The sequence below is a fragment of the Python bivittatus genome, unplaced genomic scaffold (assembly GCF_059951505.1).
Source record: "Python bivittatus isolate LINGU-HERP-01145 unplaced genomic scaffold, Pbiv_v1 ctg000480_np1212, whole genome shotgun sequence".
NCBI classification, from domain to species: Eukaryota; Metazoa; Chordata; class Lepidosauria; order Squamata; family Pythonidae; genus Python; species Python bivittatus.
In genome coordinates, this window is record NW_028277075.1 from 83,220,667 (window position 1) to 83,248,375 (window position 27,709).

At 37.8% G+C, this 27,709-nt stretch overlaps 1 protein-coding gene across 1 annotated transcript in view; it reads left to right on the top strand.

The window, feature by feature from the left end:
- Positions 1-438: 438 nt before the first annotated feature.
- The window catches only part of PDIA5 (protein disulfide isomerase family A member 5), a 191,283-nt gene continuing 164,012 nt past the window's right edge, over positions 439-27,709 (top strand). Inside the window, exon 1 of the mRNA XM_088146442.1 lies at positions 439-601. Coding sequence (XP_088002568.1) covers positions 530-601 — 72 coding nt within the window. The 5' untranslated portion in view covers positions 439-529. The remainder of the gene's footprint in view (positions 602-27,709) is intronic.

Consider the following 27,709-nt stretch of genomic DNA (forward strand, 5'->3'; position numbering starts at 1 on the left):
AGACATCTTTCTTACAGATCATAAAAGGGAGAAAGGGGGTAATAGCCACAGCATTATTAACAAGACCATCCCTAAAGGGAAAAAACCCACTCACCCACCCATAAAACAGTTGATTAGAAGAACTCCCGCGTGAGGCGAGATTTGAACTCGGGCTTTCCCGGTTGATACAGTTCCCACGTTGCTCTCAACCTGCTAGGAGGGAGACATTTTTGCTCCAGCCGACTCTCCTCCCCCCCACCCCCGCTTTCCCCGGTGAATGAGCGGCTCCCATTCGACGGCGCACAGGCGTTCTGATTCTTTCTGCCACCTGTTTCCTCGCCCAACCCGAGCCGCTCACTCGGGAGAGACTACAGCCCCCAGCATGCACCTCACCGCTCACTCTGAGGCTCCAGTATAGTATAGCAGCTTTTTTTTCCCCCATGGATTGCGCATGCCTAACCAGACGTGGCAGCAGCCGCTCGTTCTTCCAGCGCGAGCGGGAGCCGGAGCCGGAGCCGGAGTCGGAGCCGGAGCCGGAGCGAGCTGGGTTATGGTTCAGCCGGGGCGCAGCTTCAGGGGGGCTCCGTTCTGCGGAGGGAGAATGCTGCTGCTCGCTCTCTTGGTAAGCGCTGCTTCGGCGGGGAGGGCTTCTCCGTTTGGAGGGCGATTCTTGAAGGATGCAGTGGGGAGCGGGCGGGCTTTTCTGGGGGCGCTTGGCTTGGGACCGTGGGGTAGCTGGTTCTGGGACAGTCTGGGGGCGCGGCTGTCGCCCGAGTGTCCTCAGGAAGCAGCAGGCGCAAGTTGGGAGGGAGCTCTGGCAGTAACAGAAGTTAAACTTCTTTGGCCTCGGGAGGCAGGGGCGGGGGAGGGTAGCTCACTGGAGGCGCTGCGGTCAGAGCCTGCGAGGATCCCTCGGACGGGAGAGTTGGCGGGTGGTTGCCTCTCGGCTTAAACCCCGGGTCTAATAAACGCCCTTCCCGCTGAACGGCTGCAGACGCTTTGCCTATTTCCCTCCCGAGGATTGTTCGTTAACGCACTTTCTTTCTTGCGGTTTTTTAATTGGTAACTGATGGAAGTCATCACCTATTCTCTGTGAGGTGGGAAGCTTGTGGCAGGTCCAGTTGCTGGCTCTAAATTACATCTAGGGGAGAATCTCATGCGTGTATTTGCTCCTCTTCAAAACAAGACCCTTAAAAATGAAAGCAGAGATCTGCTCGCTTCATAGCAAAAGCTAGTTGTGTGCAATAGTGTAATCGTCTGAATGTCTGCTTGAAAGTATGTTCTGTGGTGTCCAGGGGGATTTCCCTGGGTAAATGTGCATATAGCTTAAAGGTTAATTGTTGGAGATAGTGCTTCAAACCTGCTTCCGAAAAACAAAACAAAAAACCCCACCAGGCTCTGTCTGCTTACACCCTATCCTGATGTGGGATTACTCAGCAGTAAATCCCACCTGGATGAACTCTCAGACCCATAGAATTGCTTTTTGCTTCATCCTAAACATGTTTACTCAGAATTCTCAGTTTAGTTAAGATGTGGACTTGGTTTTTCATTTTGTGTAAAGGTCAGTCCTAAAAATTCTGGTTAAAAATAGCTAGTGCTGTGTATAAGAACTACAGATATTTCCTTCAAAGGGATGAGGTAGGGAGGATAGAAGACTGACAGCTGAAATGTACATGGGTGCTTAGATTTGTGACCTTGCCTGCAATGCAACACAGTCCTCAATATTTGTTTTCTACTTCCTTTGATTCTCTGGACTTTTTTCCTACCTCAGTCTCAAAACAGGAACACTTGGTGAGTGTGTTTTTCCATTTCCTCTGCCATTTGTAGACTTTTTTTTAATGTCTTCTTTTTACGTTTGCTATTAATGTTTACTGTTATTACAGCGAAGAACCAGTATTGTTCTTCAGCTAGGAGGAAGAAAACTCTCCATACCTAATGTTTGAATGACACTACTATATTCAGTCATATATCTGCTGTACTTTTTTTCCCCCATTCAGTTGTTAAACTCTGGTTCCATAGTTGATAAAAATGTACTTGACAATTTTATATACTAGCTCTGGGAGGCACTAAAATCAGAAGCAATTCTGGGGATATGTCTGTCCTCTCCCTTCTGTAAGATCACTCTGTGCATTGTTACATTTCATGTAGGAGCTTTCTCACTGAAGGTTTTGGGATAATTGAGTTAGCTTTGAAGTTCTGAACATTGAGTACAAAAGCTTTATGACTCCACATTGAGAGTTATCTAGGTAAAGTATGCATACTTTAAATGCGGAGAGTACCACAAACTGTTTAATAATGCTAACTTGTTAAAATGGAGCTCTTTTTGTGGTGGAGGAAAAAGCTTTTAAAACTCTCTTAATAGATTCTGTAAAAATCTTAACATGAATAACTAAGAAAATCGTTTAATATGAATGCTTCTGTGAATTCTTCCATTAAAGTTAAACTGAATAGAATTAAACTTCCTTTAATCCCTTGACAGATAATACTAGAATAAGTAACCTTTGAATTTTCTGACTTCTGTTAAGTCAATCAGAAGTATAGTTTCAACACACAATGATGGAGTGATAATCCACTATTCTGAATACAGCAAACAAAATATTTCTGTTTTGCTTTCTTTCTCCCTCTCCATTTAATGTGTTTATTTCCTTCCCCTCTCACCATGGGAGATTCACGATTCTGGACTGGCCATCTTTGGAAAACTGGAATTGGTTGGTTGATCTTCATTGACCCTTGTGTCAAGCATGAGCCTTACCTGTTAACATGGAAGGAAGAACAGAAATCCAAGTGAAAACCGATAATACAGTCTATTAATAAGCAGCTATATGGTACTAAAAGGTAGCCAATACTCACACTAGTGTTTCATTCCTTGGTAAAAATACATTCCTCATGCAGCCTCTAAGAATTTTGCCAGAAGTCTTTATTGAAAGAAGACTTATTTTGTGAAACATTTCTTTCTGATATGTTACTGCTACTCTGGAGGAGCATGGCAACTAGTTTTGTAGAGATTAGAGGTACTTTTGCTAGGTGCTTGGATGCAAATAGTTCTTAGACCACAGATGGAAAGTTCTTCTAAGATGAGCAGGTGTGGATATAATTTCAGTTTCATTATCAACATCTTTCCTGAGAATTCCCCAATGATGTTCTTGTACTTGGATCCCATTTTTCAGCTTGTCCATTGCTGTCTGACTCCTCTTCCCTACTGTGTTGTTTGGTTTGCATATTGTATCAAGCTATGGTTTGATTAATTTTAGCTGAATAAGCCACAAAGTCCTCCCCTTTCTGTTGGCCACATATTTGGTAATCCTACTTTGCTAAACCCTCATCCAAATCAATTATAAATATAGAGCAGGTGGCAGCTGTGGCCAGGAGGGCCTCTGCACAAGTTTATTTTATGTACCAGTTGCACCCTTTTCTTGACTGGAAGGCTCTTCAGACAGTCACTCATGCCCTCGTTACCTCACAATTGGACTACTGGAATGTATTCTACATGGGGCTGCCCTTGAAGACCATTCAGAAGCTATAGCTGGGTCAAAATGCAGCAGCATGAGCAGTAATGAGCACTTCTCATTATACCCATGTGCATTTGCTGCTACACAAGCTGCATTGGTTACCAGTATGCTTGTGGGTGCAATTCAAGGTGCAGGACATTACTTATTCTTCATGGCACCGGGTTTGTGCCAGTTGTTTCTGACCATCCAGGGCATCCAGGCAGAGTGGGTATGCTTCAGGTCCCCTCAGTTAAGTGTTCCCATCCTGTGGAACAGAGGAAGCATGCCTTCTCTATTGCAGCCCCTGGAGATATCCATGGCTTCCACTCTCCAAGGGTTCCAGAGGTCCCTTAAGACCTGGTTCTGTTCCCAGACCTGGAGCTAGGGTGTCTGTGGAGCCCCGGTCAAGTCTCAATGTGGGGACTGCTGTTTTGGTTCAGGAAGTCATGTTGTTTTAGTTGTATTTTTTTAAACTCCTGTATTATTAGATATGCTATAAGCTGCTCAGAGTCCTTTTGGAATTGGGTGGCCTTAACAAATCTAATAAATGTTGAACAATACAGGGCTTAAGAAAGCAGGCCTACAAAACCCCAGTTTACATTTCCTTCCAGTTTGTTAGAGACACTGATGTACACACTTTGGTATAATAGTTCAACTTCTCAATCCATCTAATGGTAGTGTAGTCTAGCCTGCACTTTGCTATATTCTCAACTATAATCTCATCAGATACTTTGTCAGATGCTTTGCTGAAGTCAAAGTACACCATGTCCATCCCCTTCCTGTGGTCAGCTAAACTGGTCACTCTATCAAAGAAAAGATATCAAGTTGGTAAATCATAATTTATTCTTGATAAACCCATGCTGGCTCCTGCCAAGCAATGCATTCTTTTCTAAATGCTCACAAACCAACTGCTTAATAATCTGTTCTCAGAGTTTTAACAATACTGTTGTTACCTAGGTCTTCTGTCTTCCCCTTTTTGAAGATAGGAATGTTTGTCCCTCTCTGGCCTTCTGGCATTAGGCTTATCCTCCGTGATTTCTCAAAGATCATAGAAAGGGGATCTGAGATATGTCCAAAAGCTCCTCCAAGATTGTCAAATAATAACATTGGTGTGGTCTTGGAGACTTAAACTCAATCATGGTAGCTTGGTGCTCCCTACCCATCTCTACTTACGATGCATTGCTACTCCCTCTTTGTGTCAGGTGTTCTGCTTAGTTCCCTTGGAACACAGATCCCATTTGGGAGAAGACAAAGCCAGGTTGGGGTTGAGGAGCTCTGTCCTCCCCCATCTTGTTACCATCCTACCATCGTTGTCTAATAATAATCCCAACCCTCATATCGCTGACAGCCAAAAAAATCCTTTTTGTCGCTTGTGGGGAGCTTAAGTTCGTTTTGTGTTTTAGCCTTTCTAACTTTATTTCTGAAGATATTAGCTATTTGCTGTTAAGCTTCCTTGATGATTATATCTATCTTCCATTTCCCATACATCTTTCTTAATTATTAGTTCAGTTGAAACCTCCCTATAAATCCACAATGGTTTCCCAAACTGTGGGGTTTTGTTTTGTTTTTTTTCTCATGAGAACGGGATTGAGTATTTTATTTTTGAAAGGTCCTTGACCTCCTGGGACTCCTTCAGAAATCTGAAAATTTCTGTCCATGGGCTCCCATTCAATATTTTTCTGTGCTTACCTGAAATTCAGTGTATAGGCATGACTGTGTTCCAGTGTTTCTTTCTGGGCTTAGGTCTTTTTATGGTACATTCTTCCATCTTTCCATCCTCTCTGCCTGACTTTCTTCTGGACAAAAAGTTGTTATATTTCTTGTTGTCATCCTTATGGTTCTATATTTCTGAATATCTTAAATGACAGCCAGGTTCTACATAACCGTTTAAAATTTTGTACTAGAACCTGAATTATATTGTAATCTGAAAGAAGACCTCATAATAGTACTGAATAATGAATCCTCCTCCTTGAAAAAAGAGGTAGTTTCTTGCTTTTAGGTCTTTAAAAGATAATTCTCAAGCATGCAGTTTCTATTTCCCTTAGAACCTCTTGTTCAGATTTGCACTTTCTGAAATCACGTGAATATGATACCTGAAGGATAAATATTTGTTCCATATTTGATACAGAATTTACATTGATTCAAAGTTTTTTTCTACATAGGGGCTTTGTTTCTGTATTATTCAGAAACTTGAAAATCTATATTAGTCTGGCACTATTTAGTCAACTATGTAATGAATTATGAAGCTGGTTTTGTCAGTTTTCCTTGAGGTAATACAGTGATGCAAGTCCCATTTTTAACCATAAATCAGTTGATTTTACAGGAGCAAAAAAGTTTGAATATCATAGGTCAAAGATCTCAGGACAGAAATATGTTCTAGCTTGGCATTTGCATTGAAAATATGTTCATTGTGTGTTGTGTTTGAAATGTATGAATGTATCTTTGCAAAAAGTTTTTAAAAATTGGGAAAGAAAATCACTGGTTATAAACATATGTAATATATAATTATTATATATAATCTACATCAAGGCAAGCACTCTATAATCTGTGGAGCAATCCTGTGTATGTTTACTCAGGCTTACTGTGTTAATTAATTTTTATATGCATGCTAGAATATTTCTTCTTTATTTCTTCAGGCTTATCTTTTGATCATGTGGAGCTATCCATTGTGAGTTTGCATATGACCGATTGGAGAAGATATATAGTTGCACTAAAAGAACATTATCATAGTGTTCCTGGCTTGAAGTGAGTTAATTGGAGTAGTTAATGAAATGGTAGCTTAATACCTTCTTTTTTTCTTCTGGCAAAATATTTAACTTTCAAACCGAAGGTGCTAAGCTTCTAACTTTCTTCAGTCTTAGCTCTCAGAAGCTTACTATGTATTCACACCATTGCTTGGAGTCAGACTATGAAGTTGTTTCATGCTTATCATGCAAAACTGGAAGCTGCTTTCAGCCAATTAAACAGTTATTTATGCAATCTAGCAAGAAAAGCCAAGAGTTGACTGGTTTTTAAAGAAGCATCTTTCTGATTCTTCACTCTATTTTTCACAAATATAATGTGCCAAAGAACTTCACTTACAGGGTTTTTTGGGGGAAGAAATGTTGTTTTGAAATCTTTATTCAAAGGTTTTTAACTTCTTTCTGATGGCAAAACATCATAGGTCCTACATGTGGCAGGGCAGGTTTTTGTGTACAGTCCTTGGCAATTTGAAAACAGATAGAGTGATAACATGTTCCCCCCCCACCAAAAAAACCAAAAACAAACAAACAAAAAAGCCCAGACACTGGACATTAGAACAGATATCTGGCAGGATGATTCATGTCTAGAGACTTTCTTCCAATATGTAAGAGTTGTCAAAATGGCTTGGAGAGAAGAATCTTTCAATTGTAGAATATTCTCTTCCTATTATAGCACTTACTTGTCCAACATAACCCATATATAACAATCTATAGCCAACCAGCTCTAGAGCATCTTGTTTTTCATTCTGAGACCTTGATCTAGTAGTAAAGCTATAAAGGAAATTAAATGCTTTTTTTAGCTTCTCACTCTGGATATTGTATTGTGCTCTTCCAAAATGGTTTCAATATAGTTGCTTTCTCTCCAGGAGAGGGGGTCCTGTAGAGACTACACCAAAGATAAACCAAGTAGGAAAACTCCATAGGGAGCATAGAAGGTAGATGAGAGAGAATGAGAATGAATTTAAGGGATCAGAGGAAAAATGGTGTGACATGATCTCAAGAAAGAAGCTGAAGTTCATTATTTAAAGTTATTTCTCCTAAAGTATTTCTAGCTACAGTTCCCTTATTTTTTCTTTGTATGAGATCATATTCATACCACAGTTGGAAGTTGGTGCTTCTCCACTGAAGCTGTTAGGTATGAATCTTCACAGGTTATGGGGGGCAATCAGTTGCCTGTCCTCATTATATATTTCAAAGATTTTATGACCAATCTAATTTTGATATATTAAAAATATGTCAGAATTGTTTTATATAGTGGCCTCGCTATATCAGTGGCACTCTGCAAAATGGACTTGGAAAACTTAATATTCTGAAAACTGATAAAGTAACTTAGGCCCTAATATTAGGAAAGAACGTAATACCTCCAAAAGCTCAAGATGGAAACCAGTATTATAGGGAGGGGATTAAGGTAGAAACTCTGTACTTAAATTTTAATTATCATTGGAAGACTTTTGAGCCTAATTAATTTTCAAATGGATTTGAAGCTTATTTCTATCTGGAGCATCAGGATTAATTTTTTGTGTTGTATAATTCTGCTACATAAATATGTCATGTATACATCTGTAATGGTATGTGGGAAAGACCTTGGGAGATGGGGTGAAAGATGCTGCCTAGGGAACAGTCAGATTAGAGACAGCATAGCCTGCAGCTGAATAGTGGGCAGGGCAAGAGGCTCAGAAGGGGCCCTCCCTAGTTTCTTGGGCTATAAAGGAGACGGTGGGAGAATTGTACTTTCAGACTTGCAAGACTCTGTTAATGCAGCTTTACAATAAAGTAGAATTAGCTTATCTGATCCTGTTTCCTGTCTGGTCTACTTGTAAGGCTGACAACATCTTCATGCATAAGTTGTATGGAGATCTTACTTTCCCTTTAATTCAGAGAAAAAGAGATGAAGTTAGCAAGAGCCATCTCAGTACATTTGGAGAATGCCAGTGCATTTGGATAAACTAACCCATTTGGAGGACATGAAACTGGAGAATCCAGGTTTACAATAATATGAACCTTTAATGACCATGTACAGAGATGTTCCTATTAATAACATGGTTTTAAACCCCAGTTTTAATCATTGTAACTGTTAAATATATTAAGTAATTAGTGTCTCAGTACTAATTATTAGTAGCTAGATAAACCAAAGGCTTTTTTGGCAAATATTACACTAATCTAATTAAAATCTTTCATTTCAGATTTAGTTTATTGTGTTGGTGCTAATAAAGTTCTGGTTTAACATGCTTTATTTTTCTTAGTGTGCGTAGTAAAGTAGGTAGGTTTTGTAAGGTTCTGTAAAGGTCAGATTGATTTAGCAGAAACTGCGTGTAATTTGGAGAAATAATTTCTCTGGAAGGAGGTTTTGATATGACAGTAAACATGACCACTACGTTACATTAATACAATGTTGTATTAATATATGAAGGATTTTCACAGCAGTGAGTGTTATAAATAGATCATATAAACATTTTGTCTAGATTATAAAAGCAATTCAAGCTAGAAAGAGAATTAAACAAGGATACACCTTCACCCACTATTGTTCAATCTATACTTCAACCCAGCATGGAAATTTTAACCGGAGAGGAGCATCATCTCCCAAAGTTAGCCAGCAAATATATATGCAGCAGAAGGAGTAGTTTTAATCTCAAGTAGCAAAAGAGACCAATGAAAGCTGAGTCCCATTTCTGCAGGAATCCCTTACTACAGATCAACTTTAAGGAAACCAAGATTATGAATTTTGCAAAAAAATAAAAAATAAAACAAAACCAAAAATCCTATCTGTAGCCCTGAGCATCACAATATTAAGATGATATGGTTGTCTCTTCCTTTCTTGATCACTTCTGAAAATGGCTTGTAAATTGCTTTTTGGATACTAAGAATCTTCAGAAAGATAAGTTTTATTTCACTGGGTGATTTTCCCTCAATCCTCAACAAAAGAAGTTTCATGTAAATTTAAGAACTTAAAGAAGAATCCTTCCTGTGGTTTGTTTAAAATTCTATTAAAATATATGAGAATCTTGAAGTTAAGTGTAAGAAATCTTTCCATGGGAAAATGGTGCGGATTACAGAAAAATATGATAAAAGGAGACCTTGAAGGCTGGTTACTAGAGGCAATCAGAAGTAAAGATTACAAGTGAAGGAGAAGACCCACTAATACAGAATGGAGAAAAGTATTTTAATTTTGGAAGATTTCAAGGATATTTGGCAACAGTGTAGTCAGAGCTTTTTCTTAAGGTTATCTGATACTATAAAAATTAGTTTTAAAGAGGAGATAGAAGAGGATACAACTGAAAATCAGGCTGTTTTGGATATGGATTTAAAAATGATAGAATACAAGAATGATATTGACAAAGATGCTACACAGGACTTACAAATGAAACTGGGTGATGTTTTAATAGCTAAAAGGGACATATGAATAATAAATCAGAAGAGTGGCTTGGATGTGTGGATTTCAATGCAGAAGAGTGACTTGGACAACTTTCTTATTTTGGACATACAAAAGAGATGTGTTATACTGTACTTATGAAGGAGTTTCAGAGAAAAGATAGAGAATGAAAAGAAATAAGTTTTTGGGACATTACTTAAAAGGATTAAACATCAAGGTTTTTAAAACTAAAAAGAAGGATTATAAAGTCGGTTTGTTCGATCAATGTTAAAATATATGATTTTTTTTTCTTCTAGTAGTTTTTAATAGATTTTTCTTGACCAGGACTGAATGACAAGGCCTTAAAGATTTGCTATTAGGTAAGATATGGGGAGAAGAGATTTTTGTTGTATGATTAGAGAAAGTGATGGGTTATGATGTTAAAATTGAAAGAAAGTGTTAAATTTGTGAAGAAATTTCTGAGAGGAGACAAAGAGAAAATGATAAGAAATCAATTTGTAGGATATTATTTGAAGGGTTTAAATTAAGATTTTCTGGTAGCTCTTAATGGAATTTTTTAAAATTAAGTTTGAACAATGAGCTTTTATAGGTTTGCTTATAGATATATGATAAAATATGGGAAGAAGAGATTTTTGTTGAATTTTTAGAGAAAATGATAAGTTACTGTGTAAAAGAAAGGAAATTGATTTGCTTGTTTAATGTTTTATATAGTTGCTTCTGGTAACTCTTAATGGACTTTTGTTGATTAAGATTAAATGATGAGGTTTTATTATTTACTAATAGATAAAATATGAGATATGGGATGAAGAGATCTTTGGTTGAAATGTTAGAGAAGGTGATAAGTTACTGAAATTGTTTGTACTCGTCTTGATGAAGAGGGAAGTCACTTCTTTATATTTTCTTTTTTCTTTATATATATATATATTTTCTTTTTCCTCCCTCCTTTTTTTACTTTTTTCTCTTTGCACTTTTTATTCTTTCTTTTTTTCTTTTTATATTTTTCTTAGTTTGTATTAGTTTTTTATCTCTGTATTTTTAAACTTTAATAAAAATTATTAAAAAGATATGGTTCAAATATTTAGTGTTTGTTTCAATTTGCAGGAAACCAGAATGTTTGTATTATTCATGTTTCATTAAATTCTTAAGGGAATTCATTAATTACCACTTTCTCTACTTGAAACATATAGGATACTTTTCAACAGCTTTAAAATTATTTGAGGTTGAGACACTGGTGCAGCTCCTTTGTGGTCCCAGTTAAACCAATGGATCAGTTTTGTTAAGCTTGAAGCAATTCAAACCAAATTTGAAAGGAAGCTATTCTAGGTTACTTAGTACATTCCTAATGCATCAACACACTGAGCAAGAAATGGAGATTAATAAAGTAGAGACCAGACTATTATTGGCTAAAGCTAAATTTTCTGCCTCAAAGCCTAGTCTTGCTAACTCTGATGGATAGTGATCAGTCTTTCTGAAATGGGACATTGTTGACAGACTGTGACACTGGATATTCTTCTGCTATCTTACTGGTTTTTGATTATGAGTAGGTTGTATGACCAAGTATAAAATATATACAAGGCATTTGTCTTCGGTGACGAACAGCAAGATCAACAGTGCGTTTGGATAGCAACAGAAAAATAATAAACAATAACACTACACAGTAAAATAACTTTTTCAAAGGAAGAAGCCACTGTCCAGCACATATCGAGTCATGTAGTGTTTAACAAAGCAATAGCACAAGGGAAAAAACTATTCTGATATCTAGATGTTTTAACATATAGTGCTCTGTAGCACCATCCTGAAGGAAGAAGTTGGAACAGTTTATATCCAGGATGGGAAGAGTCTGCAGATATCCCCGCTGCCCTCCTTTTGACCCTCACAGTATACAGTTCTTCTATAGAAGGCAGGTGGGTTGCAATTATCCTTTCTGCAGACTTAACTATCCGTTGGAGTCTGAGTCTGTCCTGTTTGGTTGCAGAATCAAACCAGACAGTTATAGAGGAACAGATAACAGACTCAATGATTCCCCTGTAAAACTGTACCAAGAGCTCCTGGGATAATTTAAACTTCCTAAGTTGCCGCAGGAAGAACATCCTTTGCTGTGCCTTTTTAATGATGGCTGTAATGTTAAGTGTCCATTTCAGGTCTTGGGAAAGTATAGAACCCAGGAACTTGAAGGACTCTACCACTGATACTGGGCTGTCGAGTATGGTAAGTATTAGAAGGATTCTTCCTAAAGTCCACAATCATCTCCACGGTTTTAAGTGTATTCAATTCCAAGTTGTTATGACCGCACCACAAGACCAGTTGTTGAACCTCCCATCTATATGCTGACTCATTTCCATTCCGAATTAGACCAATAACAGTTGTATCATCTGCATATTTCAAGATTTTAAAAATGATAGTTTAGATGCAGTTTAAAGAATAAATACTTTATACAAAGTGAGTTACCTAAAATTATAACAGTTTGTCACCTAAATAGAATTATTCTTGTAAGTCTATTATTATTCAACCAACCTGCTGTATTTTTTTCCCAGAGGTTCAAAATGAGCTATATATTAGTGCAGATTGATGACATTCAAAAAGACTTGCCTGCTGTTGAAATCAATGCAGCAAACTGGAAAATCATGCATGAAATACTCGCCAGCAAAATAAAGGAAAGGTTATGATTCTAATCTTAAAGCTGTAAGAATTAATGCCGTCAATTTTATTACCTTCTGTGTTTTTTTACCTCCAATTGAATATTTACTTATTTATTTATATATCAAATTTGTCATAGTAACATATGAACATTTTCATCTGTATATAGAAACAGAATTAATTTTAAAATGAGACACGGTTACTTGGACATTAAGTACAGTGGTTCAGAATACTTAAGCTTGAATTGATTGAATTAAAATTTATCTGGAGGTTTAGTTGTGTTCATTTGGAACTTAATCAAGACATTTGACTTGGTGGGTGCACATATCACTGAGCTATTATATAGTGGTTTATTTGATTTTGTGATACTATCCAGTATGGTTTGTAAACAGTGGTTAGAATTAGCCATGTATTGAACATTCTCTTCAATAACTGTATCCCATAAGAAATGCATGTTTGTGTGTGATGACTTTTCTTGCTTGGAACATTATTACTGTATGATGTATTTTTCAATTATATGGTTCTTGTAATATACATCTTTTCAGCACTATGATACTTCTGTTTTTTCATGCATTTTGTTCTTCGATATTCCCCATCTTCGATATTCCCCATCTATTTCTGGTCCATAGAACTTCCCTCTTTTTAGGAATGTGGAATGTTGCTTGGGGCTTATACACACTTTCAGTTCTATTGCCAAGAACATGTTGGAGTATATTAAGGAAGGAAGGGGACCTGAAGAATTGCAGTTCCTTGGTGACTGCTAAGTCAGCCCATACATGCTTATCTTGTGAAGTCTTTTACATGTCCACTCAGAAGTAAGCTCTATAAGCCCAATAAGGATTCCTCCCAGATAAGTGGCCATAAGTTTCCTGCCTTGGTCTGCCTTCCCCAGTAGTGTCTATCTGCTTCTAGGCTCCTGAAACTTTTCCTACTCAGCCATCCTAGGCTGATTCCTGCCAAGAAGCCAGAATTACCCAGGTCCAGTCTACTTACACTGTGGTCTGAGTTCTGACAGCCAGATAGACAAGCAGCAACCTTTTGCATTGGTGAGTGTCAAATGAACCTAAGTAGGTTTGTAGAGACAAAACACTGTAGAAGCAAACAAGATTTTAGTATTATTTCAGTTGGGTGTTAAGTACCATATTAGGAAACCTAAGGTAGGTTCCTGAAAAGAAGCACAAAATATGCTAACATGCTGTTTTCAGGGCCAGGTTGAGCATAATGAGCTGGTGTAAAAATGCCTTTAGTTAACCAGACAAAAGGTTGGCAATTGTTGATGATAGTAACCTTCTGGCACAGATATGTAGCTAGGCTGCCAGCAAGATAATGCATATTATAAATCTGCCTAAAATCAGAGGCCTTATTTAACATCTTGGATTCGTATTATCCTGGATATTAAATATAGGTAATTCTCATCAACCTTGAAGGGAAGTGCTTCTGGATAATTAGTTAATATTGGGCTATAGCTGAAGGCATTACATTCTATATATGTGCTAAGTATTATTAAGAATAATTTGTTCCTGTTCCTGATTCTCATTTAATGTGTTGATACACTTAGTGAATCTCTCTAGCCTTTCTTCTAGCAGGTAATGACATGGCATGCTTTTTTTGATTAATTTTTACAATGCATTCTTTTCACAAATGGTATCTGGAACAAATATGTTAATGAAATAATATTGGCGTATGCTTTATGAAGAACTGAATTCAGCATTCATAGTGAAAAGAAAAAGACATAACAGTCTTTGAAAGTGCTGCTAATTGACCACAGTACAATCACTGGCTAATTAGTAAATAGTAGTGGAGGCTTTCTTCAGGAATCATTTTAAAATTTGCAGGATGCAACATTGCTAGCTGGCTGCACAGAGGTTTAAGAAGAATTGCAGCAGAATTATTAGAACTAAATTCTGTTTCCTAAAACCGAGCATTTAACTATACAGGTAGTCCTTGCTTAATGATCACAATAGGGACCAGAAAACTGATTGTTAAGCGGGGTGGTTGTTAAGTGAATCACCACATGACTGAACCCAATTTTATGACCATTTTTACGACAGTTATTAAGTGAATCACCATGGTCGTTAAGTTAATCATGTGGTCGTTAAGTGAATCACATCATTAAGTGAATCCAACTTCCCTAATTGAGGTTTTTGCTGGAATTTTCTTAACAACCACATGATTTGCTTAATGACCATGTTAACTACCATCGTAAAAAGTCGCAAATCATGATCATATGACTGTGGGGGTGGTGCGACGGTTTGTGATGGTCATAAGTGCAAGTACAAGTTGTAAAGCACTTTTTTCAAGGCCATTGTAACTTCAAACCATTGTTAAATGAACAGTCATTAAGTGAGAACTACCTGTAGTGTTCTCATTGCATGTTGCATCATTATCTTTGTAGCTCTGTAATTGCATTATTTGTTATTTTGAAAATGGATAACAACTAGAAAAAACAGTTTAAATGAATGTCCTCTCTATACTGGTGTAGGCTTTCATGGCCAGTATCTGTTGGGCAGTGTTGGGCTTCAGATTTCAGTGACAGAGGCCTAGACAACAGATTTCCTGATGTTTCACCAGCAACTCTGGGTGGCACCTTTAGAGGCAAGGTGGTCTGCTATGCAAACTACAGGCAACTGAGTAGGGAGTGAGTGGTCTTTAGTGGAGACCAGCTTGGCTAAAGACCAATCAGCAGTCAGGACACCTGGCTATAAAGAGAGGAGCCCAGTCAGTTCCTGGATTATGTGTCCCACTGAAAGCAAAAACGTGTGAGTATTGTCGTGTGATGTGAGAATAACTGGATTGCTATAGAAAAGTACAGAAAAATTATTCAAATATTTAGCTAAAGATCTGATTGATTTGTAGAGAAATGGGAGAGACAAAGATGACTATGATGATTTCTGCTTCTGATCTAACATGCTACTAATATATGAATGCCTACTTTGTATCAGATTATTCTAAGATTCGTATATCTATAATTAAGATGTAAAAGTTAAGCTTTTGATGTTAATATAGGAAAGTTGAAAATAAAATACCAAATAGATAGGACATTGTAATGAGCTATGTTAGTCTATTGTGGCAAAAAAATCAGGAGTCCAGTAGCATCTTCTCCAACTAAGAAAATTTATTAAAAGGCATAAGTTTTTGTGAACTGCAGCTCACTTCACCAGGTTCATAGAGTGGCTAGACTGATGTAGGATTAAATTGGGGTGAGTTGGGGCAAAAGGGAGAGAAAGATAGCTTGGTTATGCAGATACAGGTTATATGTGAGATGGATTACAAGTAGCTTGTCAATTAACAATTGTAATGTATTAAAAAACAGATTGTTTTTGAGACTTTCTGAGATTGCCTGAAACCTTTTGATGTATGTGAGTTCAACAATTTCTCACTCATTGGCGCTGTTAAAATCCTGCTTTTCTAAAATAGTCACTATGGAGTGTCCTGGGAGGTTGAAATGCTCTGATATTACCTTGTCTTCATTTTGAGTCCTGATGTCAAATTTGTACCCATTCATTCTTTTGCGCAAAGTCTGTCCTGTTTATCCTATGTAGAATCAGGAAGGTCATTGCTGGCAAATGATGGCATATTTCATGTAAAGGTGCCTCTAATCTTGGGTGTGTACTTGTTGGTGTAGATGTGAGGGCCAAGTAGATATCTGGGTTTATTGCAGGGTCTGTGTGATGGAATGGAATTATGAAGACCAGGCTCAGGGAGATAAACATTTTGGGAAGATTGATGTCAGGCCTAGCCCAAGGAACTCCAAGAGACAATGCAGATTCAGTTCAGCTATGTTTATTAGCTACAACCTCTAGCAAGAATCTTCCCAGACTGAAACCCCAGTTCCCAAGTCAGCCAGCCACAACATTGTGAATTCCTCAGGGAGGTGCCAGTCTCATCCTCTTGTATCTCCCACGCTCCTCCGGTGAGCTAAGAAAATGTTTATCTCCCTGAGCCTGGCCTTCATAATTCCATTCCATCACAGTCTGGTTCCCATCATTGTCCTATTGTTTCTTGTTGCTTGTGAGAAGCAGGTTGGTGGTTGCCTATATGCAAGTATGGGCCTGACACCCAGCGTCTGAGAAAATGCAACATCTTTGTCCAGTATGGGCTGTGGCTTATTAATAATGGATATGAGTGGCTTGAGCTGTGAGCTGCAGGAGACAACCAGAGGTGTTCTGTTTCTGTGGTCTGTCTTTTAATAGGCCTTCTTGGGAATTGATCTGCCTCTATAGATTTGTCTATTGATCTCAGATATCTGTATCTATAGTATATCTATAGATATACTGTAGATATATGAGATCAGTAGACAAATCAACCTATATCTGTAGTTAAGATGGTTAAGTTTTTGATGTTGATATAGGAAAGTTAAAAATAAAAAAACTAAGTGCTTAAACATGTTGTATTGTTTTTAGTATAGTTGCTTGCTCTGTACATTATGAACCAAATAATGCAGCCCTACTCAGTTCATCCCACAATACTGAATAAGTAAGACTTCTTGCCAAAGAACATCTGTTTTTAAATATATAGTAGATAACCCACAGACCTGCAGACTCCAAAGTCCCCTAGGACCATATACCAAAAAATTGGGCAGTCAACTGTCAAGTTATGGTTTTTGTTATCTTTAAAAAAAAACAGATGTATTTAACTAGAACAAAAAATTAATATCTTTATTTTACTTTTCTTTTAAAAAAAAAAATCTGAAATCTCCCTCCCATCTCTTGCAAGGACAGTAGCATAATGATGTTTACAACCTCTGGAGTCTAAAAAAAAATGAAAAAAATGAAAAAGTGTTCCCTCTGAAAAAAGTTACTAGCTCTAAACATTAAAACTATTTCTTTAGCTTATCATCTGTGCACTCAGTTTCATAAGTTGGCTGTGGTTATTATAGCTCAGTTGCCTCTTGTGGCAGAACAATGATAATTATGGTTCATGCATTTGGACATAAGAGCAAATTGCTTTCAACTGTAAAATTGCAAACCAAATTGTGTTTTGATAATTGATTAGTGAACTGTCCATAGGTTGCATGTTATGCTCCACTGAATCGTTACAATAGAAGAATCAGAGATTAGTTTGTGGAGGAAAACAGGCAACATTCTGAATGAATGCAATCTGTGTGAAAAAATTACTCTGCCAGACAACATGAATGGATGGGTGGGAAGGATATGAGAAAATACCGAAAAAGTAATTGGACTGCTCAGAGATGCAAGAATAAATGAGAAAGGTAACCATTCAGTGAATATCTACTTAGAAGAGGGCCTGTTTCTATAACCTTGTATATTCATACATACACATGGCAAAGGAAGAAATATGAATTTAAACATGATTGATACGATTGTTTATGATGAAAAACTGGAAAATTAGTGAAAGATACAAGGATCTTAAGAATGGGCAGACAGTTTTGGTAGCATCAAAAGTTGATCTTGGGGGAAACGAACATGGAAAAAGACAAATAAAAAAGTTAGACTGAAAGTAGAATAATTGCAGAAGTATAAATACAAGTCATGTATGAAAAATTGTTAGAAGATAGATTAATCTCCCAAGAGAATGAATGGAAGGTGGAAAAGATGCTTGATGCCCCTTGATTGTTTAATGTATTTATGGATAAATGTATAAGAAATGTTTCTGGTGATGTTAAAGATATGTTGCTTGGGGGCATCAATATGTGTGTATTTTTGAATGCAGCTGAGGTCACTTTTTGGGCTGAAACCTGAAATGATTTGCAGCATCTTATCCTTTAAACTTCATGACTGTGAAGTGCCCCAAATGAATTGTTAGAAGATTCCTTGTTTTCAGCTTAGGCTAAAGAACTCATTCTGCTTCAGTAACAAAAGTAAATGGATAAAAAGCCTCACTGTATCCTTGAAGACTTTCAGAGGAATTCTTTTCAATCAGATGCATAGAATGGAGCTACAAGACCATGGATGTGGCTGATTAATGACAATTCTATTATCCCTGGTATCCTGTAGAAATTAAGAAGCATGTCATGTATTTGATGAAGTGTTTTCCTAATAACTAATAACAGGCCAGAATGAGGAATTTTGTCCTTTCCTAGTAGGAGGATGAAATTGATAAGCTATTTGTACATCCTCTAGTGATGACAAACAATGCAGAATGGACAGGATTAGTGTGCAGACAAGAAAAGGTCATTCTGTAATCAGTTATGTTGGTATAGTTGCAGACATAGTTACGATTATCTAAAAGCAGCTTCATATTCTCTGTACTTTATAAACATAGAACTCTTCTTTTATCAAGCAGACAATACAGAATAAATAATAAGACTCCAGCAGGCAAAGTTGTGGAATATACATCTCAATAAGCTGCATGCATGAACATCTTTGTCTTTTAGCCCAGCAAACAGCATATTTTTGCTTCAGCAGGATTATCTGATGCATTGGCTGCTTTTCTATGTAGTAGTTTTAATTCAACCTGGCATTTTGTTGTTATTTTATACTGTGCATTTTAATCATTAAATGAGTATCCTTGAGTTTTTTAGATGAGAGCATGTGAATCTTCTAAATAATAAATGAAAGGGCTTATTTTAGAGATGGGTATTGAGTCCTTGCATGAAATAATTTTTAACTTTTCAGAGGGCTCTGCAGTAGAACTTGCTGAAAAGAGTTATTTCAAACCTACACGTCACTTCACTAGATTAAAATCTGAAACATTTCTTTGTAATATTCCTTTTGATATCACCGATCTGTTGAATGTAGAAACTTGGGAAACCCAGAAATCTACATAGCTTTGATGACAGTTAACAACATGGAATAGGCACCTTGTTTAAAGAAAATCCTGAGGATCTCTACATTGTTTTAAAAAGGTAGAAGCTAAATTAGATTTCATGAAAATCTGATTCTTTGCTTGGAAAAAGTTGGAGAAAAAGGCTTTTAGATCATTTAGGCATTCGCTTTCGTTCCTTGGTCTTTTGCTCTAAGCTATGTTCATATTTTAGTGTAAGCGCTTACTTGCTCTCCATGTCCATCATTATCTGATTTGGGAAAGGAAACTGTGAGGAAAAAGTAACTTGCTGCTAAAAGATTAAACAGTAGGGATGGATAGAATAGTAGACTTACAAGGTTTGCAAGTTCATCTCACAGTCAACCATGAACCTTATTGAGTGACCTTGGGTCATTGACAGAGGCTCAAGCCAGACAATTCTCAGATCATAATATGAAGAACTATAGAAGAATCCTTCATTGTTCTTGGCGTCTTTTTCCCTGTTCAGTACAAACCACTGTTCACTGTGACTTCCATGTCAGCAAACTCTAATTAGTGCTTTCTTAAACATATAACAGATTCCGTCCCCGCCCCCAACACACATGCGCTTTGCTAGGAAACTGATTTGAAACATTTGCAGTTTCTTAAACCAGAACTTGGGGAACTTCTAGCCCTCTAGGTGTGGTTCCACTGCAATGCAAATGGGCCTTGTTCACAAGCTATGTGGTTAGGGATGATGGAAATTGATATTCCACCAGGATTGTCTGAATAGAATAGCTTTCTGCTTCACCTTCCACATAGAGCAGTTGTGAAGATAAGAAAAGAAAAATCTGTGATGATCCTGAGCTTAAAGAAAAGGCAAAATTTGGCTTTGATTAAGAAACAAACATAATTAGAAAAATGCATAATTTTTACAAATGTGGACTTTTTGGTACTCTCTGAGCTTGGTTGTTTGCTTGCAGATGTTTCATTACCCAACTAGGTAACATCATTGGTGCAAGTGAGTGTGCGATTTCCTGCCTGTTTATATGCAATAGCTTGCCCTGCCAGTTTTGATGGGGGTGTGTGGTTTCCTTCTTGATGGTTCCTTGTTTTCTGCCTGGTTGTCTGGTTCTGATCTTTGCTTATTTGTATGTAGGCTGCTGGAGGGGATGCTCTGTAGCCTTTTTGTTTCCTTCCTAGGTTTTTTGTTGTCTCTTGTGCACGCGCTCTCTCTCTCTCTTAACAAAAGTTTCTTGTATTGCAGTGAGGGGATTTTAAACTGTAGGTTCCATACCACATAGGCCGATTCTTGTTCTGAATGTATATGGTGTTTGAGGGTCATGATGAAATCCCTTCTCTCTGTGTGTGATTCATCTGGAAAATTTCTCAGAGAGTGTTGGTTATTAACCATGAACACAAACTGTGAATTGTTCTAATCACTGTGTCTCGGGAAATATTTCTTACCAATCGTTGAGAGATTAAAGTGATTACAGTAGAGAATGTGAATAGCAATGGAAAGAAGCAATTTGTGATGGGAAAGGAAGAAATTACAGCTGGTCCCCAGTTTAAGAACGAGTTCAATTCCCAAGGTCTATCCTTAAGTCAAATTTGTATTAAACCAGAACAGTAGTACAGGTAGTCCTTGCTTAATGACCACAATAGGGACTGGAAAATGTGTCATTAAGCGGGGCAGTTGTTAAGCGAGTCACCATGTGAACGTACCTGATTTTTATGATGGTTATTAAGCGAATCATTGCAGTTGTTAAGTGAATCATGTGGTTATTAAGTTAATTGTGGTTGTTAAGCAAATCCAGCTTCCCCAATGAACTTTTTTGCCAGAATTCAAATGACAGGTTGTAAATCACTTTTTCCGAGGCCATTGTAACTTTGAACCATCGTTAAATGAGCAGTCATTAAGCGAGGACTACCTGTATTGTATAATACTGTATAAGTAGTATTGTGTAATGAACTTGAACCATTGTGTATTTATTTATTTAAATCAAATTTATACACCACCTATCTCACTGTATAAGTGACTCTAGGTGGCTTACAAGTAAAAACAATAAAAAATGATAGAAATCTTTACAAAAATATACAAAGTTAAAAGATGGAGAGAGCATCCTCAAGCCACCAACCACGCCCAGTGCTGCGAGCCCCCATTGGATCCCCATGCTAGTTGACAAAGCCAGGTCTTAATATTCTTCCGGAAGGCCAGAAGAGTGGGTGCCAGTCTCACCTCAGGGGGCAAGATGTTCCACAGGGTGGGGCAACAGCAGAAAAGGCTCTCCTCCTAGACCCCGTCAGTCAAAATTCTTTAACTGACAGGGTCGGTAACATGCCCTTCCTGCCGGACCAGGTGGGACAGGGTGATGTAACTGGGATGAGATAGTTCCTCAGGTAACCTGGGCCCATGCCATGAAGGGCTTTAAAAATCATAAGCAACACCTTGAATTGGACCTGAAAGCAAACCGGCACCCAATGCAACTCACACAGCAGAGGTGTTACATGTGCAGCCCTAGAGGCACTCATAACTCGCCGTGCTGGCACATTCTGCACCAGCTGCAGCTTCTGGATACTTTTCAAGGGTAGCCCCATGTAGAGCATGTTGCAGTAGTCCATATGGGAGATGACCAGGGCATAAGTGACTGAAAGAAGGGCCACCCAATCCAGGAACAGATGCAACTGGCACACAACATGGAGTTGAGCAAAGGCCCTCCTAGCCATGACTGCCACCTGCTCCTTGAGCCAGAGTCATGAGTCTAGGAGGACCTCCAGATTATGTACTGGCTCCATCTGGGGCAGTGCAACCCCATCCAGACCAAAGATGGTAAGGCCCCAGATACGGAAGAACCCTGAACCCACAGCCACTCCTTCTTTTCAGGGTTCAATTGAAGCCTGTTGTTCTCCATCCAGACCCCCATAGCCTCCAAGTGCTGCAAAAGAACATCCACAGCATCATTTAACTCGAATTTTGCTACAGTAGGGTCTGTTCTTAACCACGGGTTGTCCTTAAACTGGGCGTTCTTAACCTGGGGACTACCTGTACTGCACAAGATCAGCAATATGGTATTTTGCGTGATGAACAAACGAGAAAAGCGTGCCTTCAAATCCTTGTCTGCTGTCTGTCGTTCTCTGTTATTTGAGGAGTAATACATTTTGAGCAGTCCTATTTAGGACAGCAAAACTATAGATATGGATTCCAAGACAAGACTTTATGTGTATGTTTAAATGAAAGGATTTGATTTAAACAACTTGCTACTCTGTTAACTCTCTCTTAGATTTTGGTGTTGACAGTGCATGGTATCTAAAGAACTTGAGTATCAATCAAGATGGCTTCCACAATATGTTACTTTTTCTTCTTACATGATTAATGGTGAAAGATGTATGTTTTTTCAATCAAAAATATACTTTCTCTTGAGAGATGTTGAATCATTATTAAAATCAAGGAAATTTGGGCAGCTGATCATATACTGTTTGTTACGTTTCTACCATTCTTATTTCCACAGCTTTAATAAACTTTTTATCAAGATACAGACATTTATTTACTTGCTTGAATTTTATTATTTGTATTTATCTTTTTTTTTTTTATCATAACTTGCAGTCATTCTCTCAGTTTCCCCTGTCAAGCACAGCTGCCTTGGCCTTTAATATATTTATTTTGCTTGTTGTTCTTAGATCTGAATTCTACCAAATACTTTCCCAGGTATGCTTAAGAAGAAAATCTCCTGGTAGTTTTTGCATTAATGCTTGTTGCATTTTTTCTCATCCACATCCTCTTTCCCTTCATCATTTCACTAAACATCTTTTTCCATACATCCTATTAGGGTCCAGACATTTCAGTAGCATTCCATAACATAATTCTTTTCACTGTGTTCCCAGCAATTTCCACTTCATTTTTCCTTATGTCCACTTTCATTCTCTTAGGAGATTAACCTATTTTTTAGCAATTTTTCATATAGGACTTGTATTTATATATTTCCTGCAATCATTCTACTTTCACTCTAACTTCTTTCACTTCTTTCCTTTGTTTCCATGTTCAGTTTTTTTCCAAGATTTGTTCCTGACATTGCCAGAAAAGATAATGTCCCATTTAGATCTGTTGATCACCCTTGTATCCTTCACTGATTTTCTTAGTGTTTCATCATAAACAATCATATCAACCATGCTTTTAGATACAGTATATATTCATTTTTTTGCCATATGACTACAAGAATGGAATGGGTCATACTGACCTTTTAATAAGCAGATTCTTATTCATTATTGAGCCTCTGAATAGTTAGTCACTCTTTCTATATTTTCTGTCTTGTTTCCATCTATCCATTCATAACACCTAACAGAATTATTTTTTTTTCCTTGGATCATATTCATCCAGAATGTTGCACAGTTTTTCCAAAACTCATCCCTCATTCTTCTATTATCACCATTCACTGGAGTATAACGTGCTTTCAGATATTGCACCAGGCACAGCAGTAAATCTCAACACTCCAGACACTCAAGTCTATGATCATGAACTAGTTAATAGCAGAAACTATGTATATATAACACTGCTTTATTGTAGATAAGAAAGAAAGAAAAGTATGTGTAGAAGATCTTCATGATGCAGAACAGAGTAATCAAGTCCTATACTGTATATATGTCTACTTGAAGGTTTGTATTACAGTATAAGCCTTTTCCTTCCAACTTTTTAAGTAAATATAATTTTTGCCATCCTTTACCAGACTTAAGAATCTGAGTCATCTCAATATTTCCGTAATGGTTCTGTTTGGGCTGAGAATTGCTGGTTCCAACTTTGACAGCTTTAGCCTGTACAAGTCACGCCACCCTATGGATTCCTACTTTCATATGTACTCTCAGTAATTTAGATGGTAGCATTTCATGCTTTCTGACATACATTTTAGCCCCTTTGTTCATAATTAAAACTATACCTTCAGTTTTCTGCATATATACCTCACAAGATCAGACCATGTTCATTCACAATCTATTGCATCCTTCCCCTTTTTCTCAGATGCCTAGCATATCTACCTTTCTTTCACTTCATTTATTCATTTGTATTGGTATACAAAGATGACTTGGAGAGAGTGGCCAGTTTCTATGAAACTGTAGTTATGAAGAGGTGTTATGAAGTTGGATGGGGGAGGGGGGTTTGGAGGTTGTTCCATGTTTGTTGTTGTTTGGTTAGGGGGCAGTTTAGCAGGCTTAGGTTTGAGGGGAAGGTTAGGATCACCAGCACTGAAAGGCCTACTACATTGCTGGTAGAGACTGGGCTGTGCTGCCATGGAGGCTTTTCAGGCAACCCAGCTGCTAGAGATAGGTAGCAGACAACCATCTGTTGCTGGTTAATGCCAGGTATGTCTGTAATAAAACCATTTCCAACTGTGATCTGGTAGTGGACAAGCAGGTAGATCTGATACGTGTTACTGAAACCTATCTGAGGGAGGGCAGGGGTGCTGCTTTCTCAGAAATCTGCCCAGCCAGATTTTAGGTCTTGTACCAATTTCAGTACCAGGGTGGCATTGACCTATCGTGATACGCTGTCCAGGTCACTGTTCCTAAGATGGCAGGGTATGACTGCCTATGTGTTAGACTGGGCCATAGGGACAAGTGAGGACTCCTTTTAGTGTACTGACTGCTCTGCTGTTCTCTAGGATTTCTCCCTGGGCTCCTTGATCTGGGCACTGGCTTGGTAGTGGAAAACTCCTGCCTGCTGGTATTGGGGGACTTCAAATTCCATGTAGGGGAAACCAATTCTGGTAGAGCCCAGGAATTCATGGCCTCCATGAAAACCATGGGCTTGTCCAGTAATATTGAAAAGTAGAATCAAGATTGTGTAGCTATTTCTGAGTTTGTACAGAATTTTGTCTTAGATATTTTTCACTGGCCAATGATTGCATTTTCAAAGCATGAGTATTAACAGGAAAAAATGTGTAGGAGGAGGAAGAAAAACAAGTAAACTTGTGACAACCATTTTGCCAATAATGAGTAGGTTATAGAGGACAGCCTCTTTATCTTTTGGCAGTATTATGAAAGCTGGATTTGAGTTAATTATATCTTATCACAATTGTATGATACGTTAAGCATACTTTAGCATTAAATGTGCTCATGCACTCGGACAAAAAATGCAATCCAGATGACATTAAAATTGTGCCAACCCTTTTAGTCCCCATTCTTTCTGGTTGATATTCTAGACCACCTTTTTGTTGGCCAACACTTGTAAAAAATTGCAGCGACCTTTTCCCTCATGGCCTGATCAGAATCAGAACCCCTGTGTAGGGTGGAGGAAGAATACTCCTTTCCCCAGCTCCTTTGTTTTTAAAATGAAATTCTTGTGTACCCACAGAAGTTTAAAACAAACAAAGCAAAACACATGAGATGGTTCCATGCTGTAAATTCTCTAGCACCCATTATCATTTTCCTGGAGGACTAATGACTGCTTAACCATTGGTTGAAGTTCAGATGACATGTTGGATTTTGGTTATAGTAAGCTACCCTTTAGTGAGCCATGATTACAGACTGTGGTAAAACATTCCTTGGTCCTATTCCTCCAACATGCTTAACCCAGTAAGCCAATAACTTCTTACTCATAGTTTTGGCAGCACTATTTGGGGAACAGAGAGTCCCAACCCATACAATCAAAAGCCTAGGAAGGAAACATAGAACACATCCTTTCCATCAGCCAACACCCAGATAAGCAGGAAGCAGCACCAGATAAACAGAGAAGAAACAGCCTAATGAAGGAAACATCAAAGAGGAAGCCACACCCCCACCAAGACTGGCAGGATAAGCTGCTGTATGTCCAGCAGACCCCACTCTCCCTAATGCTGATGATGTTACCTAGACTGGTAATGAAATGTCTGCAAGAAAATAACCAAGCTCAGAGAGCACTGAGAACTCCTGAGCTACGTATATTCAATGGATCATGAGACTGTATTGCTGTAATGTTAGTACAGTATATTGGATTGTCTTTGTAGAAAGTTAGGAAATTAAAGTTAAGTTCAAAATATATGTTTATGTTTGGTAGCGGAGACTAACCTCATGTTTCACTTGTATTGGTACTCTTCTGAAGGTCAGCTCAATGGGCTGGTATTCTTTTCTTTAAGCTTTGCTTAGGTTAGAGTTCAGGGACTATTTAAACGCACATACTAGTCCTCAAGTAATAGAGGTCAACATTAGAGTCTCTAATCTGTGATCACAGATGAGATTCCATGATCACAACCATTTGAAACACAGTGACTTCCCAATAATTGAACTTTCTGCCTCTGTCATTTGCTAAGTCTGATTTTTGCTGTGTTCAGCTTGTGCAGAAAGCTTGTGTGACCTGAAAGGAGGAGAAAGCAAAATGGCTTTTAAGGAGTTCTTAAATTGCTTTAACCCTTATTCAAAGGGAACCTAGCAATCTGCTTTTGCATCTCTGCCAAGTATTTTGTTAGAGAACCTGAGTTCTACTAAACAAAAATTCTCTCCTTGAAAATAATTGTTGTGCCAATCTCCTTTAGAAATAATATATAATGCATTCAGTAAATGAAATTACACAGTTCTTTTGCCTCTGTATTCTGCCTTTCTCTTTAAGATTCAGGGTATGCAATATTAATTTCATGTTCTTTTAACAGTTTTTCAGTTCATTTATGTTGACAAAAATCAATCTGTTCAGTTTCTTGTCTGGGTACAGGAATTTGTGTCCAGGTTTCTTAGATAACTTCCAACATGCTAGACCACTCTTGGACTGGGATCACTGAGTGCATGGGATTTATCTGGTTTTGGCTTAGTGTATTGTGTGAATCTAGCCACTGTTGTTTATAAACCATGGTTTATGGTTTAGCATGCATTACCCTAATTGGGGCTTATTCAGCAAACTTCAATTAAGCTAATTGTGGCTCCATGTGATGTATGAACCCCATTTACATTTTGTGATATAAATTGGCTTTTTAGCTGATACACATAGACAGGGAAGGTGAAATTGATGTCTCAAAGCAAGATGTGCGAATTACTTCTATTATGAGCAAAGTTATTTATCTATTTGTTTTAGCTTTTGTAACCTGCCTGAAAATTCTGGGTGTATAACAGAGCAAGAAATAACATATTGAAATTAATCAACCCACCCACAAAATGAATACCCATAAACAAGTAAGCAGGGTTACAAGCATGGTGGAATCATTTTTGTCCTCTGCCTTCAGTAACCAAAGGACTTGCCACTGGTTTCAGGTTGGTTCTGCACCATAGGTGACATCTTCATCTACCTGAGGAGGAAACTGTCTCATTTGGAGAGAAGCAGTCTGTTTTCAGACTTGATATCTGTATGTGCATGTTACAGACGTGTGCAATGTATTTACTCCCAAAGGAGTAAGAGGATGGTGAAGAACAGTAAAAGGAGCAACCTTCTGAAGTATAGTTACAATATGAAGGCTATGCTGAGTTTGTGAATTGATGAGAATCCGATTGAATTTGGAACCTGAATAAAATAAGATGTATTAGTCAGGTAGTTTGTGGTAGCAGTGTGGTGGTACTTGCTGGAACAATATTGAGTTTGCTACTTGTAAACCAGCATTTTGTCCTTGCAGAGTTTGAGAAATGTACACAATTATTTAGCATCCTTGCACAGATACCATATGTATCTAGACTGTAGGCAAGTATCTACATTTATTTCTCAATTATTACACGGGCAATAATTTTATAGCTTGGGAGGATCATTAAGAAAATGTAGTGGTCCTTAAGTTCTTTGAAATGTTGCTTTGAAAGAATGAAATAACCTGTTCCCCCTACCCAACTGTACAATTCTCAAAATTAACAAGTCATTAAAAAATATGCTGCCT